A 17,213-nucleotide genomic window follows, 5' to 3' on the forward strand; every position below is an offset into this window, starting at 1 on the left:
CAGTGATGAATACAAAAGATGCTTTATGCACGTGCAAATATGACAAAAAAATAAAGTTAAGTAACATATTCAGGTGTATTCAATTATTAAACTGGCAGTGGTGGCCTCATTTGTAGCAGACAGTTTTCATTTTTGGGTTTTCTTTTTTAATTCGGTTAAACAATGCCAATATTTCATCTTTTCTTAATGAATTGCAATACTCATTGAATATAACTTTTTAAGTATTAAAAAATATATAAATATTTTTAAACATGTCTGTGTTTTACACTTTGTATTTTAAAAAAAATATATAACTTTCTTTTATTGTTATTTCTGGAACTGCACATGTGTGACTATAATTTAAGGTTCTTGAACTTGTAACACTGACCACGCAGGGCACTTCTATTATCTCAACATGTAACTCAAATTTCTGACATAACATTTCATGTAAGGGGAATTAATGAGAGCTAACAATAATAACAAGTTTACGATGTATTAAAGCCTATTAGCATTAGTTGAGGCATATGATGCAAGAAAGCAAGCTTATAGAGCATCGTCAAAAGAAAAAAAAACCTTCCCATTTCACCCATCCGGTCACTCCAAATGTCTGTCTAATTCAGCCTTTAATTTATTTAAGCTATCAACTTTCACAACAACAGATGGAAGTCTGTTCCAGTAATTAACCACCTGCTGGCTAAAGGCAAATTTCTGCACATCAGTATCCCATCGGCACTGAGTCTGCTCAAACCAATCAAATCCTTGTACACCTCAATCAGTTCACTCTGCAGGTGCCTAGTCTCCAGATGCTGCAAATGACAGAATTTAAGCCTCTCCTGGTAAGCGAACCCCTTTGTTCCTCACACCAATCTTGTTGTCTTCTCTGTACTCGTTCTAGCAACTCTACAGCCTTCCTAAAAATGAGGCTCCAGACCTATAGCATTAGCATTAGTAGAGGCATTTGATGCAAGAAAGCAAGCTTATGCAGCATCAGACAAAAAAAAAAAAATAAATAAAGTAAAACAGATAAATAAAAAATAACCACTTCCACTTCACCCCTCTGTTCGTTCGAAATACCTGTCCAGCTGAGCCTTAAACTTATTTAGGCTATCAACTTCCACGACAAGGATGGAAGTCTGTTCCACCTACCAACTACTCGCTGGCTAAAGGCAAATTTCCGCACATCTATCCTACATCTGTCTTTCCTGAATTTGAACTTATGCCCTCTCAGGTGATTATTCTGAGCAAGAGGAAGAATCCCATCAGCATTGAGCATGCTCAAACCATTCAAGGCTTTGTACACCTCTATCAGATCACCTCGCTGGTGCCTAATCTCCAGACACTGTAATTCGCAAAACTTAAGCCTTTCTTCGTAAGAGCACCTATTTGTTCCATTCACTAATCTTGTCGCCCTTCTCTGTACTCGTTCCAGCAGCTCTACATCCTTTTTGAAATGGGGCCTCCAGACCTGTATACAGTACTCTAGGTGTGGCCTGACCATTGCCTTATACAAGGGAATAATCACCTCCTTATTTCTGCTAGAAAAATTCCTATATATCACTGACAATACACCATGAGCTACTCTTGCAGCCCGTCTGCACAGCTCAGAGAACTTCATATCTGCCTGCACAACCACCCCCAGGTCCCTTTCATTCTCTACCACTGTCAGTGTAGTACACAGAGTTGATATGTTGCTCTGGGGTTGCTGTTTCCCATATGTAGTACTTTACATTTGTCAATGTTAAACTTCATTTGCCACCTCTCAGCCCATCTGCTCAACCTTTCCAGATCCTGTTGCAGCAGCATAGTGTCAGTAGTGTCCTTGACAACCCTGCCAACCTTCATATCGTCTGCAAACTTGGACATTAAGCTTGATATGCCATCATCAATATCATTTATAAATACAGAGAACAATAAAGGACCCAATACTGAACCCTGAGGGGCTTCACTAATAACATTAGTCCACGATGAGCAGTGTCCATTGATTACCACTCTCTGTCCTCTCCCCCTCAACCACCCCTTTATCCATAGCAGCAATTTGCCTCCAATGCCACACTGCTCCAATTTGTGCAGCAGTCTTCCATGTGCAACAGTATCAAAAGCCTTTCTAAGATCCAAGTATATAATATCAAAGTTATTCCCTGCATCCAGTTCTTTTGTGACTGCATCATAGTATCCAATCAAATTGGTCAGGCAAGACTTCCCCTTAACAAAACCATGCTGTGTCTGAGCTATAACTGAAGTCTTGTCTAGATGATCCTGCAGTGCTTCTTTAACCAGTGCCTCCATTAATTTTCCGGGAACAGAAGTTAAACTCACAGGTCTATAATTACTTGTGTCAGCCTTTGATCCTCCCTTGTGAATTGGGGTCACATTTGCACATCTCCAGTCCATGGGTACCTCCCCTGAGTCCAAGGAAGCTCTCATAATTATGGCTAAGGGTTTGCTTACTTCCTTTGCTGCCTCCTTTAATATAACTGCATAGATCCCATCCACCCCAGGTGCCTTTCTTGTGTTAATCTTCAACAATTTCTCCTCCACTTTACTCTCAGTTATTACAAGATTCTCTAGCTTACTGCTAGAGTTGAATACACCTCTGGCATTCCCCTCCCTGAATAACTCCTCATGTGTGAATGTCGATGCAAAATATTCATTTAGTTTGTTAGCTACCTGAGCAGGATCATCAACAGTTGACCCATCGATATCAAGTGGACCAATCTGATTCATTCCCTTCCTTCTAGAGTTTACATAAGTAAAGAACTCTTTGCTGTTTTTCTTCGCATCCCTTGCCAAGGATCTCTCATAATCTGACTTCGCCTGCCTAACCTCCTTTGTAACTTGGTTACAGATCAACTTGTATCTATCACAGGCTTCTGTGTCACGTGTTAATTTGCATGTATCCCATGCATTTTTCTTCTCTGCCATATGCCTCATAAGTTCATCTGACATCCATTTAGGCCTAAACCTTGAACAATATTTCTTAGTTGGTATGTAAAGCCTAGTAGCTTCTAAGATGTTCTTTGAATGCTTCCCATTTTGAATTTGCTGTTGGTAACATCATCAGTTGATCCCACTGTATAGAATTTAAATACTGTCTCAGTCCATCGTAGTCACCTTTTTGAAAGCAATACCCCATCCCTTTACCGCTAATGGTAGTTACCTCTTTGAGTAACTCCCACTTCAGAACACTGTGATCACTGCCACCTAGTGGTTCATTTATCTGCAGATTCTTAATGCATGAAGAATCACTACTGATAATCAAATCAAGAGAATTACTCAATCTAGTTGCCTCCCGAACATGCTGATGTAGAAAACAATCATCCAATAAATCCACAAAAGCCTTGCTAGTGTGTGAGTGACCAGCCCCCAAATTCCAGTCAATATCTGGGAAATTAAAATCCCCCATTATAAGACTTTCTGATTTACTGGCCCACTCTATTTCTCTGTACAGTTTCTTATTATATTCATCAGAGTCATTAGGCCTATAGCACACTCCTACTCTCAATTTTGATCTCCCAATGCTTATGTCACACCAAACTGACTCGACACTGCACTGTATAGCGATGTCGCCTGGCTTCATTTACTTGGATTTTATGTGTTTCTTAACTAATAGCATAACCCCTCCTCCTTTCCTATCCTCTCTATAGACATTGTACTCCCCAAATTCCAGTTCTGCATTCCTTATATCTGTGTGACACCACGTCTCTGAAATCCCAACAATATCTGCCTTTGATGTTTTGAGCAATAACTCAAATTCATCAAATTTATTTACTAACCTAGCATTGGTGTACACGCAAGTATACATGCACCTGCTCTTCCTCTTAGCCGCCCTAACACAACCCATGTGTTTACTTGTACCCACATGATTCCCGGCAGTCTTTGTAATATCCTGCATCTTATTTTCCAGGCTGCTGCTCATTCCAATAAAAGCAGTGCAAGAATCACTTTCTCCTCTGCCAGTGGCTACTGTTAATCTATTAGTCCTTGTATCCTGCCAATCTAGCAGTTTTCCGACCCACCTAACACTGCCTCGATAGCATCAGCAAACATTCTTGCACCCTTTCTATTTAAGTGTATCCCATCCCTGTAGAAGCAGTCTCTCCTGTTAACAAGTACAGACCAGGCTGAAAAAAATTCTACCCCTTGAGCCCTGCACAATCTTTCCAGGGCCGAATTGATCGACAGGGCTCTCATCGTATACTCCCTCCTATCGTGTCTGGGCAGAATTGCAGACACTTTCAAATTCAACCCTAATTCACGGCTTTTTTTCATCAGTGACCTGTACTTGTTAAGTAATTCTGCCGGTCTCCTACTCTTAATATCATTAGTGCCAACGTGTACAACTATATCACCTTTTGTGCCCTTAAAAGATGATATCCACTCTACAACGTCATCAACCTTTGCCCCTGGCAGACATACCCTGGTCCTGTTCCACCTATCCTTTTTACAAAGCATGTTTCCCGTTTCCCTGACAATAGAGCCACCAACAACTACTAGTTCCTTTGGGACCAGCGCTTTCTGCCTTTGGGGTTGCCGCTGTGTTGCGCGATGACCAAGTGCAAGCTCTGGCATTAGTGTGGGCAGCTGAGAGCTTGATGGGGCCCTCACTTGTAATCCTTCGAGGGCATCCACCCTGTCCTTCAAGCTCTCATATAGGCCCATAACAACGCTGAGTTGTCGCCTGATTTCCTTACACTCCTTGCATCGCGCACATACAAAGACATCCCCCATGGCAGTATCATGTCCCATACCTGACTGCTCTGCAAACATCAAGCAAATAGTGCATCTTAAAAGGCTGTGATTCAGAGGGCAACTGCCCCCCTCAGTTCTCCCCTGAACCACAGCATTCCCATTAGCTTGAGCCTTTTGCTTTGCTGCTCTGGTTTGAGTCATGATTTCGATTTACTTTCAATAAAATTTCAATTTCAGTATAAAATTAAATCCTAAACTTGTATCCCAACACAGTTATAACGCTATATTTATGTTTCAGTAACGAGTGTTATCTATGAAATATTTATGTTTCAGTAACGAGTGTTATCTACGAAATATTTGTTTCAGTAACGAGTGTTATCTACGAAATCCATTTATATAACTTCCGTATCAAGTTATGTATTAATTATTTATTTTTGCTAATTATTTATGTTACATAACCTATGTGGTTATATGTATAGTTAAAAGTACAATTTAATTGCCAATGAAGTTCGACAAGATTAATAGATTTTACTGATTAATTTTCCCGTAACAATGGCGGCTATTTACGAACGGTAAACACGTGGATTTGATACCCTTTCCAATACTAAGTAATACCTACAAAATCTCTATCTAAGTTATTTTAAATTTAAGTACCGTAAATAGGAATATAAAGCTACTCTAGAAAATAAGTTAATATGTCAATTTAAACTAATAAAGCAGAAAATAAATCAGAAAAAACTTCTCTGTTCCAAGAGCGGCAGAAAGGCACGTCGCACCGGTAACTCTCATCCTCAGACTTGTCCTTATACGCAGTACTCAAGGTTCACTCTCGTCCTTATACGCACTACACAACCCGAACACAGCTTCATACAAAGGTATAATCACCTCTGTGTCTCTGCTAGCAAAATACCTTCATTGATATCATTAATAAATACACAAAACAACAATGGGCCCAGCACCGAATTGTGGGTACTCCATTAATAACGTTAGTCCACAAAGAGCAGTGTCCATTGATTACCACTCTGTCTTCTCCCACTCAACCATCCTTTTATCTACTGCAGCAACTTGTCCTTAATGCCATACTGCTCCAATTTGTACAGCAGTCTTCCCATGCAACAGTATCAAAAGCTTTCTTGAAATCCTAGTATATGTTATAAAAATTATTTTTTGCATCCAGTTTCTTTGTGACCACTTTGCAGTATCCAATCGAATTGGTCAGACAAGACTTTCCCCTTAACAAACCCATGCTGTGTCCAAATGTTAGCAATGATTTCTCTATATAACAACTACTTCTTTTTATTTTTCTCATATTGCTGTAAATAAAGACTGACTAGAGCACAGGAATTATTTGTCCCATTGCTTTCCCTGTTATGAATGAACAATGACCAAAATATTATTATATATTGATATGGGCACGACTTACTTATTATTAATCAACTGAATTTTAAAGAACAAATTGCAAATATATAACTGCCTGACTTAGTTCTGAATGTACTAATACAAATTCCTTGAGACTCCATATTTGGACTTATTTCTAAATTACATGGCAATATCAGTGCCAAAAAGAGAAGCATTCAACTTTCAAGGGATTTTTTTTCCAAAATGACTAACATTTCTAAACAGATTCATGGCAATATCATAAAAAACAAAGCAGGAAGACTATCAAAATTTGTAACAATGTTTGTATTAAAGATGAAACGATAAACTTGATAGAAAATTAAAGTATAGTAATACATGCATGATTTATAAATTTTCAACTTGGAAGAATACTTTCCATGGAGACATGGGCAGGTAACTGCTTCTTTTTTTTTTCTTTTATGGTAGTTATTGGTGCATCGGTTTTTGTGGCCATAATGCGCCTCCCAAGGTTTTTGCAGTACTTTGATCCAAGCCCGAGGCGGGATTCGAACCCGTGACCTTTGGATTGCCAGGCAGGCACTTTACCCACCCAGCTAGCCTAGTCAGCAGGGTAACTGCACGACCGGTCCAAAGGTAATATGTACTTCAATCACAAAGTGTTCGGTTTCTTCAGTTTCGCTAATAGAATAATTTCTACTAGAGATAATTTTTTTATTAATTATTTCTTTGAATCTAATAACTTCTATTAATTTCTATAGTAGTAGTAGCTATTTTAATTAACAGCTTTCCTATGAAGGCAACATTTATGCAATTCGAACATTCAGTGTTCAGTTTCTACAATGGAACTAGTGACCACTAACAGAATAACTTCTATCACATTTGATAACATATAATAGCTATAATGCTATAATTACATTATATATATATGTGACCAAAGTTATCATTCAATTTAACTTAACTAGAAATCTTATCTGAACTATACTCATGTGTCACAACGAGTCTATCAACTCTAAATGTCATTACCTATGTGGCCAACATTTCAGTGTGACTAAACAGCTCTACCATTTTTGTTTATTCTAAAATCAAGGAAACAGATTAATCACTGTTAAAGTATGCTTATAGTATCCTCATTATCAGATCTGCTTTCACATGTAAATTGCCATAACTAGACAAATTAAGACACACCTTTCTAAAAAGGAAAAGAACTGATATTTATTTTTCAAGTTCTTATATGTTTACAAGTGTATGATGTATTGAATATAAATAACTGGAATACAGCATAATGCTGGGGGTTTGAAGCCTTGCTGTGGGTTGTTGTGGAACAAGGAAGTATACAGCTGTGTTAAGGTAATTAAGAGTAAACACATGTGCATGTAATTGCATGTACACTAATGTTAGGAGCATTGTAAATAAATTTGATGAATTTGAAGTAGTGATTAAATCATCAAATGCAGACATTGTGGGGATATCAGAGACTTGGTGTCACTCAGATAGAAGGGATGCAAAATTTGAATATGAGGAGTGCAATGTATACAGAAAGGACAGGCAAGATTGGGGAGATGCCATTGTTTAAGAAGCACAAAAACTAAGGTAGCGCATCCAACTAACACAGATGGCTAGTGCAATGTTCAGTCAGTTTGGTGTGACATAAGCACTGGAAAAACGAAAACGAGAGTAGGAGTGTGTTATATGCCAAATGACTGTAAATTGTACAATGAACAACTGTACAGAGAAATAAAGAGTAGCCCACTAAATCAGAATATCTCATAATTCTTATAGCGGGGACATTAACTTTCCAGATGTTGATTTGAATTTGTAGATTGATCACTTCCACACTAGAAAGACTTTTGTACATTTATTGGATGACTACTTTCTACAACAGCATGTTAGAGAGACAAAAGGAGGAAGCAATGTTCTTGATTTGGTTTCAGCAGCAATTCTTCATGCATTAAAAATCTGCAAGTAAAGGACCCACTGGGTGGCAGTGATCACAGTGTACTAATGTGGAATTTAATTAAAGACATAACTACTGCAGATAGTAAAGGGAAAGGATTTTGCTTTTGTAAGAATGACTACAGTGGTCTCAGGCAGTTTTTAAATTCTATGCAGTGGGACCAAATGATGTTACCAACAGAAAATTCTAAATGGGAAGCATTCAGGGAAGTAATCACATAAGAAGTAATCATACTGTTCACGGCTTAGATCTAAATGGATGTCAGATAATGTAATGAGACATGCAGAAGAGATGAAAAATGCATGGGATGCATAAAAATTATCAGGTGATACAGAAGACTACGATAAATATTTGATTAGTCTATAACCAAGTCACAAAGAAGGCTAGACAAACTAAGACAGATTATGAAAAATCTCTGGCAAAGAATGCAAAGAACTGCAGCAGAGATTTCCATGCTTATATTAACAGTAGAAGGAAGGGGTTGTATCACATTGGGTCACTTAGTGTCAATGGGTTAACTGTTGATGACCCTGCTCAGGTTGCTGTGAAATTGAATAGGTATTTTGAATCTACATTCACACACAAAAAATTGTTTAGGGAAGTGGATGCCAGCAGTTTATCAAACTCTAACAGGAAGCTAAATGATTTTGTTAACTGAAAGGAAAGTGGAAGAGACATTGTTGAATTTAAACATAAGGTACCTGGGGTGAATGGAATCCATCCAATCATATTAAGGGAAGCAAATCCTTAGCCATAATCATGAGAGACTTGATTCAGAAGAGGTCCCTATGGACTAGAGATGTGTAAATGAATCATCAATTCACAAAGGGAGATCAACTGGTAACATAAATAATTAGATCTGTTAACTTAACATCTGTTCTAGGGAAAATAATGGAATCACTGGTTAAAGAAGTGAGGCAGGACCATCTAGACAGAAGTACAGTTATATACTTCAGTCACAGTATGGGTTTCTTGTCTGACCAATTTTATTGGATACTATGATGCAGTGACAAAGGAACTGGATGCAAAAAATAATTTTGATATCACATGCTTGAATTTCAGGGCTGGTATGGGTGCAGAGAAGGGCAATAAAAGGGTGCTCTTACCAGTTTCAGTTCTGCAAATTGTAACATTTGTAAACTAGGAACCTGCGGGGAGATGGGAAATCTGATTGAGGTGTGTAAGGCCTTGAATGGATTGAGAGCTAAATGCTGATGGCATTGTTCTTCTTACTGAGCCTACACATGGGGGAAAGGGACATTCAAGTTGATGAAAGATGGATGCAGGAAATATGTGTGGAAGTTTGTCTTCCGATGGCTGATGGATTGAAACAAATGGTTGAAAGAAACTTCCATTTGTTGTTGTGGAAGTGGGTGGTTTGAATAAATTCAAGCAAGAACTATACAAACTATTGGAGGGGATGGATAGTTTTTTCCCTTTTTTTTCGAATGCTTTATAAGCTTGCTTTCTTGCATCATTTGCCACTACTATTACTAATAACATAATGCAAATAACACAAGTATACAATCAAATTTAGTGATTCAAATTTATTTCAAGATGGCTAAATAGCAAATTGTTCCTGATTTGTAGACTTTGCAGAGAATTATGAAGAATTCTCTGAACTATAAAGAATTAATTTGTGCATATTTGTGAATGTGGATTTTTATGCTGAAATATTTATACAGCCTTGCTATGCTTTGACAGAAATGTTCTATGAAGCTAGCATAATTAATTTATTATGGACCCTTTTGCTCCTAATTTTTGAAACAGATATCTGATTAGTTCTAGCATTTTCTGAGCAACCTGTCAGTAATTTCCTATTATTTTTTTTTCACAGTGCACAGTCAATTTCAGTTTTCATTGCATTAGTATTATAATAATTCCCAGAAGATTACCTCTACCATTTTCCCAGTTATTGTTTAACTGAACAGGACAGTCTGAAATATTGCAAGAATCATGGTCTATGTCACTAATACATATTTTTCCAATCTAATTTCTCCTAATTCCTCCCACATTAGCAGTTTCCCTGAACTCCTTAAGGCTTTCTCTATGACATCAGCAAAGATTCTTGAAATTCCTCTGTTTAATTGAACTCCATTGTTACTAAAAAAAATTCCTCCTATCAATTAGTAAAGGCTAAGCAAAGAAAAATCTCTCACAGGCCTTTTAAAATTTAGAATGAAGGATAATTTAGCCCACAAATGTCTGGTTTTCTAGGAGAATATTCCTAGAAAACTTTCTATGCGACCCTTATTTGTTTTTCCCCAGTATCCTTCAATTATTGTTCATGCATTTTACTCTACATATAACTATTGTTCTCATCATAAATTATATAAAAATTTTTAAAAAATTATACTATAAAATTTTATGTAATATACATTGCCTTCCCACTTTATTAGGACCAAGAGCTAATTAGCATGTTGGACCACCATTAGTCCAAATCACTGTTGTGACATGACACTGGTTTGCTGCATGGCTAGATGATTCATGCAGAAAAACTGTCCTTAACAACTAAAGTGAAGCAGCAGAGGATTGTGCCTTTCCAAGAGTGGATGCTTCCTTTTCTTCTCCAAGCCACTCTTTTTAAACATTTTGTGCAGATAGCTGCACTGTTATCTTAGACCTCTATTCATATGGGTAAACAACCAGTATTGCCTGATCAGCTATGATTATTCAGATATGCTCTGGCTTTCAAAATGTCTTCCAATGAGGTCAAGAGACCAACGATATGCCACCAGAACATGCTTCACGCCATTTCACTTTCTCTAGTGGCTTGTGCTATTAGTACACAGCAGGATGGTTCCCATACCTTATCTGGCTTCCTCCATATGTCACACTTCCACTGGTGCTAAAAAAAAAATGCATAAATTGAGACTCATTGGGCTATGTGACTTGTGTCCAGTCTCCCATGTCCATGTTTTCCATTCTTGGATCCAACATAGTAATCTTTTCAGGCTGGTGTCAGTGGCTGCCACAAAAGTCTCCCTGCTCTCATAGTGAATTCTTTGCATAGCACAGGTACTGATGTTCCTGTATTAAATGCACTGGTTAAGTGTTTTGTTTGATAATGATTACACTTAATAATCTGCTCCAGATAAAACACACCTTGCTCTGTAACCTTATAATTTTGGGTATAGTTGCAGCTGTTTTCCATTAGTCAGAGACTCAAATGGTGCCAGTCTTTCCAAACTTACCAAGTCAAGCTGTCCTCACTGATATATCACCTACTAAATGCACATTGATAATTATATCTCTCTCTGGAAGCCTGTGACATCCTATCCATTTCTGATTATGTGAACTCATTTGGGCACTAGACAGGTCATACTGGTTTTATGGCACTTTCCTGCACAAGTCACACATTGTGTGACCTCTTCAATTTCATATTTTCACATAGACTGTTACACATAATCCAAACTTTCATGGTCCTAATAAGGCAAATGAGCACTGTATATTCAGACTATTGCTTATTACAATATAATCATAATAAATATTATGAAAAATATATACCTTGGAAGCAAGAAGATGAATATTTCCATACTTTCCAAATACAGTCATAAACTTTCCATCAGGGGATAACTGAAATCTCTGCATGTTTGCCTGTTCCAAACCTTAACAATATCATAAATGAACAGGAAATTTTAATTATCATAACATAGTAAAATCAACTGAAGCATCATGCTCTATGACAGTGGTTTTCAACCGGGGTGCCGCAATAACATTCCAGGGGTGCCACGTAATTTGGGTTTAAGTTACTTAAACTTATTATTATTTTTTAATTTATATGTTTATTTCATTATAAAAGGGTGTACAGTATCTTTTTAATTTTTTGGTGATCTATAATTTATGTTTACTTAGTACCTCTATATAAAGAATAAAATTATATACAGTACTATATATATATAATTTGTATTATGAAATGTAATTTTTATAATTATATTATTGTAATAAATATCAAATAACATATATATTTTTTAATATTATATATATATATATTCCACATATATATATATATATATATATATATATATATATATATATGAAGAATCGGATCTAACAGGCAGAAAATTGAGTAGGGGTGCCGCAAAATAAAATAAATTACTTAGGGGTGCCATTGCCATTATTAAAAAAAGGTTGAAAACCACTGCTCTATAATATCTAGAATAGTGCTGCAATTTTATTTTTAACTGTTTATACTCTAGATGAAAATTTCTAACAACTGTACTCAAAGTGAAAACTTTGATAGCCAGACTCTTCTGAGAAGCAACACAATAATATAAATGAAAATCCTATAACTCTATTTAAAGGCTAGGACATCACAAAACAGGGAGTCATTATATTACATTAATCTTCTTCACAATACTATCTTGGCTATTATTATCTAAAAATTACTCCATAAATAACACACAATTAATGAATCTGGCTTTAAATAAAGTAGTTATTCTTGTGAAGAAAAACACTTCCAGTGTGAAAAGTAATAAAAACATTTTATGTAAAATTAATTAAATCCTCAACCAATCTTCAAATACTGTGTTATACAATGTTTATTTGCACAAGCTTTTTGAGACAGCAGACACCTTCCATGTGCATTGCATTGCAAGGATGTTGCATATAGGTGGGTAGGGGAATCTGAATATGATTTTAACCTGCAGTTAGATGAAACCACCTAACAGGTTATTAGCTGGTTTACTTAACACTCCTTTTTATGTTTTCCTATATTATAATGGAAAGAAAGTTATAAAAAAAAAAAAAAACCAATAATGCAAATATAATAAAGGTCGATAGGCTGAGAAATGGCAGTCAAAGTTTAACATTCACAGATGCAAAGTACTTCATACGGGTAGCAGTAATCTCAGAGTAACTTATCAACTGTGTGGAAATACACTCAGGGTAGTTGTTGTTTGGTTTTTAGGAGCATTAGCAACTAAGGCCATATTGCTCCAGGAATATGCGGTGATCATTCCCTGATAAGTTGCAGGACAGCCGTGCAGAAGTTTGCCTACAGCCGGCAAGTGGCTGATTGTTAGAATAGGCTTCTATCTGTTGTGGAAGTGGATGGTTTGAATAAATTCAAGGAAGAACTAGACAAATTTTAGGAAGGAAATGATGGGTGACGTGTTTTTTTTTTTTGGAATGATGCTATATAAGCTTGCTTTCTTTCATTTGCCACTAATGCTAAGGCATAATAATTCTTGATAAGAACAGAAACTCATAAATTATTATATTCCGTTATAAAACAGAAATGTTTTAAATCATTATATTCCCAACTATATGCTCAAATTATTGTTGTATTCATATAAGCATTTAGTTCAGAATTTAAAAAAAATAATAATAATAAGAGTTACTGTTGCTCAACATGTCTGTACTTAGATAAATATTTCTGCCCATTGTAATAATGCTTGCACTGTTCTTTCTATCACGGGTTGATCATTTCAAATGTAGTCTGCAGCATCCAAAATTCTCTAATGCAGTGCATCTCTATCATTCAAATTTGTGTGCACATGATGCTATAAAGAATAAAATTATATACAGTACTGCATATATATAATTTGTATTATGAAATGTAATTTTTACATTTCATAATACAAATAGCAATAGTCTAAAGCAGAGGTCCCCAAACTTTCTCAGTTCATGGTGCCCATAGGCCAAAAGAGATACCTACCAGTTCCATTTATTATGTAGTTAGATCCAAACAACTTAATAAGTAATGTTGAAACTATGAGATAATGTTCAAACTACCTCGAGCTAGTAGTTTGCATGGTGTCCGACATTTGTTGAGTATCACTGTGTTTCCCTCGAAAAATCGAAATATCCTGCGGCGCCCTGTGGCACAGTTTGGAAACAACTGGTCTAGAGGAATAAGGTAGTAGTAAAGGCATGTGATGCAAGTAAGCAAGCATCTGCCAAAAAAAAAAAAAAAAAAAATCCCACATCCATTCCCACTAAATGTTTGTCCAGTTCCTCCTTGAATTTATTTAAACTATCAACTTCCACAACAACAACAGATGGAAATTTGTTCCAGCAATCAACTACCCGCTGGCTAAAGGCAAATTTCTGCACATCTATTCTACAACTGCCTTTCCTCAATTTGAATTTATGCCCCCTCAGATTCATAATCTGAGAAAGTGGAACAATCCCATCAGAATTGAGCCTACTAACCTATTCAAGACCTTATACACCTTGCAAAGTTCTTAGTCTCCAGACGATGCAATATTCAGAACTTAGGCCTTTCTAGGTAAGAGGCCCACTTTGTTCCACTCACCAATCTTGTTTCCGTCTCTGTACTCACTCAAACAACTATATTATTCCTAAAATGAGGCCTCCAGAATGTAGGCAGTACTCAAGGCATTGCGTGACCATTGCCATATACAAAGAGCACAATCACCTCCTTTTCCCTACAAGCAAAATTCCTGTATATCATTGGCAACACCCCATGACCTGCTCTGGCAGCCAGCCTGCACTGCTCAGAAAACTTCACATCTGGCAGTACAATTACTCCCAGATATTTTTTCATTCTTCACTTCTCTGAGTATACCACACAGTTGGTACATTTTTCTGGGGTTACTTCTACCCATACAGAGTATTTTGCATTTATCAATGTTAAATTTCAGTTGCCACTTCTCAGCCGATCTTCTCAACTTTTCTAGATCCTGTTGCAGCAGTGTACTGTCATTAGTGTCCTTAACAATCCTGCCAACCTTCGTATTGTCTGCAAACTTGGACATTAAGCCTGATATACTATCGCAATATCATTTATAAATATAGAAAACAACAATGGACGCAACACTGAACCCTGAGGGATTCCACTAATAACATTAGTCCATGAAGAGCAGTGTTCATTGATTTGATTACCACACTGTCTTCTCTCACTCAACCAGCCCTTTATTTATAGCAGCAATTTGCCTCCAATGCCACACTGCTCAAATCTGAGCAGCAGTCTTCGATGTGCAACAGTATCAAAGGCCTTTCTAAGATCCAAATATATGAAATCAAAGTTATTCTTTGCCTCCAGTTCCTTTGTGACTACATCATAGTATCCAATCAAATTGGTCAGACAAGGGTGTTCCCCTTAACAAACCCATGCTGTGTCTGAGCTATAACTGAAGTCTTGTCTAAATGATCCTGCAATGCTTCTTTAACCAGTGCCTCCATTAATTTCCCTGGAACAGAAGTAAAACTAACAGTTCTGTAATTACCTGTCTCCCCCTTTGATCCTCGTTTGTGGATTGGGGTCATATTTGCACATCTCCAGTCCATGGGTATCTCCCCTGAGTCCAGGGAAACTCTCATAATTATGGCTAAGGGTTTGCTTATTTCCTTTGCCGCCTCCATTAATATAACTGGATAGATTCCATCCACCCCAGGTGCCTTTCTTATGTTTATCTTCAACAATTTCTCTTCCAATTTACTCAGTTATTACAAGGTTATCTAGCTTATTGGCAGAGTTTAATACACCTCTGGCATTCCCCTCCCTGAATAACTCCATGTGTGAATGAAGATGCAAAATATTCATTTAGTTTGTTAGCTACTTGAGCAGGATCATCAACAGTTGAAGAATCGATATGAAGTGGAGCAATCTGATTCATCCCCTTCCTTCTAGAGTTTACATAAGTAAAGAACTCTTTGTTTTTTTTTCTTTGCATCCTTTGCCAAAGATTTCTCGTATTATGCCTTCGCCTGCCTAACCTTTGTGACTTGGTTACAGACCAGCTTATATCTATCATAGGTTTCTGTGTTGCCTGTTATTTTATACGTATCCCATGCATTTTATTTCTCTGTCACATGTCTAAGTAGTTCATCTGACATCCATTTAGGCCTAAATCTTGAACAATATTTCTTAGTTGGTATGAGAAGCTTCCAAGATTAATTCTTTTAATGCTTCCCATTTTGAATTTGCTGTTGGTAACATCATCAGTTGGTCCAACCATATAGAATTTAAATACTGTCTCAGACCACTGTAGTCACCTTTACGAAAGCAAAAATCCTTTCCTTTACCCTTAATGGTAGTTACCTCTTTGAGTAAATCCCACTTCAGCACACTGTGACACCTAGCGGTTCCTTTATCTGCAGATTCTTAATGCATGAAAAATCATTACTGATAATCAGATCAAGAGTATTACTCCCTCTAGTTGCCTCCCTAACATGCTGCTATAGAAAACAATCATCCAATAAATCCACAAAAGTCTTGCTAGTGTGTGAGTGACCAACCCACAAATTCAAGTCAATCTCTGGGAAAATAAAATCCCCCATTATAAGACACTATGATTTACTGGCCCACTCTATTTCTCTGCACAATTGCTCATTATACTCATCAGATTCATTAAGCCTATAACACACACACCTACTCTCATTTTTCCTTTCCCAGTGCTTATGTCACACCAAACAGACTCAAAATTGCATTGTCCCCCAACATTAATTGGATGCACTTCCTTAGATTTTGTGTGTTTCTTAAATAATAAAATAACCCCTCCTCCCTTCCTGTGCTGTCTATCCTTTCTGTACACATTGTACTCTCCAAATTACAATTCTGCACTGCTTATGTCTGTGTGATACCACCTCTCTCTGATATTCCAACAATATCTGCCTTTGATGTCTTGACTAGTACTTTAAGCTCATCTAATTTATTAACTATACTCCTAGCATTGGCACCTGTTTCTACTCTTAGTTACCTAACACAGCCCATGTATTTACTTGTTCCGCTATAACTCCCAGCAGTCCTTGGAATCCCCATTGCCTTGCTTTCCAGGCTGCTGCTCAATTGAATTTCAATAGAAGCAGTGCAAGAATCTCTTTCACCTCTGCCATCGGCTACTGTTAATCTATTAGTCCATGTATTCCCCCCCCCAAGCTAGCAGTTTTCCGACACACCTAACTCTGCCTCAATAGCATCAGCAAATATTCTTGCACCCTTTCTATTTAAGTGTATCCCATCCCTGTAGAAGCAATCTCTCCTGTTAACAAACACAGACCAGGTTGAGAAAACTTCTACCCCGTGAGCCTTGCACAATCTTTCCAGGGTCGCATTGATCAAGAAGGCTCTCATCATATACTCCCTCCTATCATATCAGGGCAGAATTGCAGAACTCACGGCTTTTTTTCAGCATTGACTTGTACCTGTTAAGTAATTCCGCCAGACTCCTACTGTTAATATCATTAGTGCCAATGTGTACAACAATATCACCCTTTGTGCCCTTAAAAGATGATATCTGCTCTACAACGTCATCAACATTTGCCT

General features: G+C 37.1%; 1 protein-coding gene across 1 annotated transcript in view; it reads right to left on the reverse strand.

Moving 5' to 3' along the window:
• wcd (U3 small nucleolar RNA-associated protein 18 homolog wicked) overlaps window positions 1–17,213 on the reverse strand; it is a 207,887-nt gene that overhangs the window by 20,122 nt on the left and 170,552 nt on the right. Inside the window, exon 10 of the mRNA XM_090379888.1 lies at window positions 11,489–11,589. Within this exon, the coding sequence (XP_090236014.1) occupies window positions 11,489–11,589 (101 nt within the window). The remainder of the gene's footprint in view (window positions 1–11,488; window positions 11,590–17,213) is intronic.

This window comes from Mastigoproctus giganteus, chromosome 8, assembly GCF_048544385.1.
Source record: "Mastigoproctus giganteus isolate SK-2022 chromosome 8, ASM4854438v1, whole genome shotgun sequence".
In the NCBI taxonomy this organism is placed as follows: domain Eukaryota; kingdom Metazoa; phylum Arthropoda; class Arachnida; order Uropygi; family Thelyphonidae; genus Mastigoproctus; species Mastigoproctus giganteus.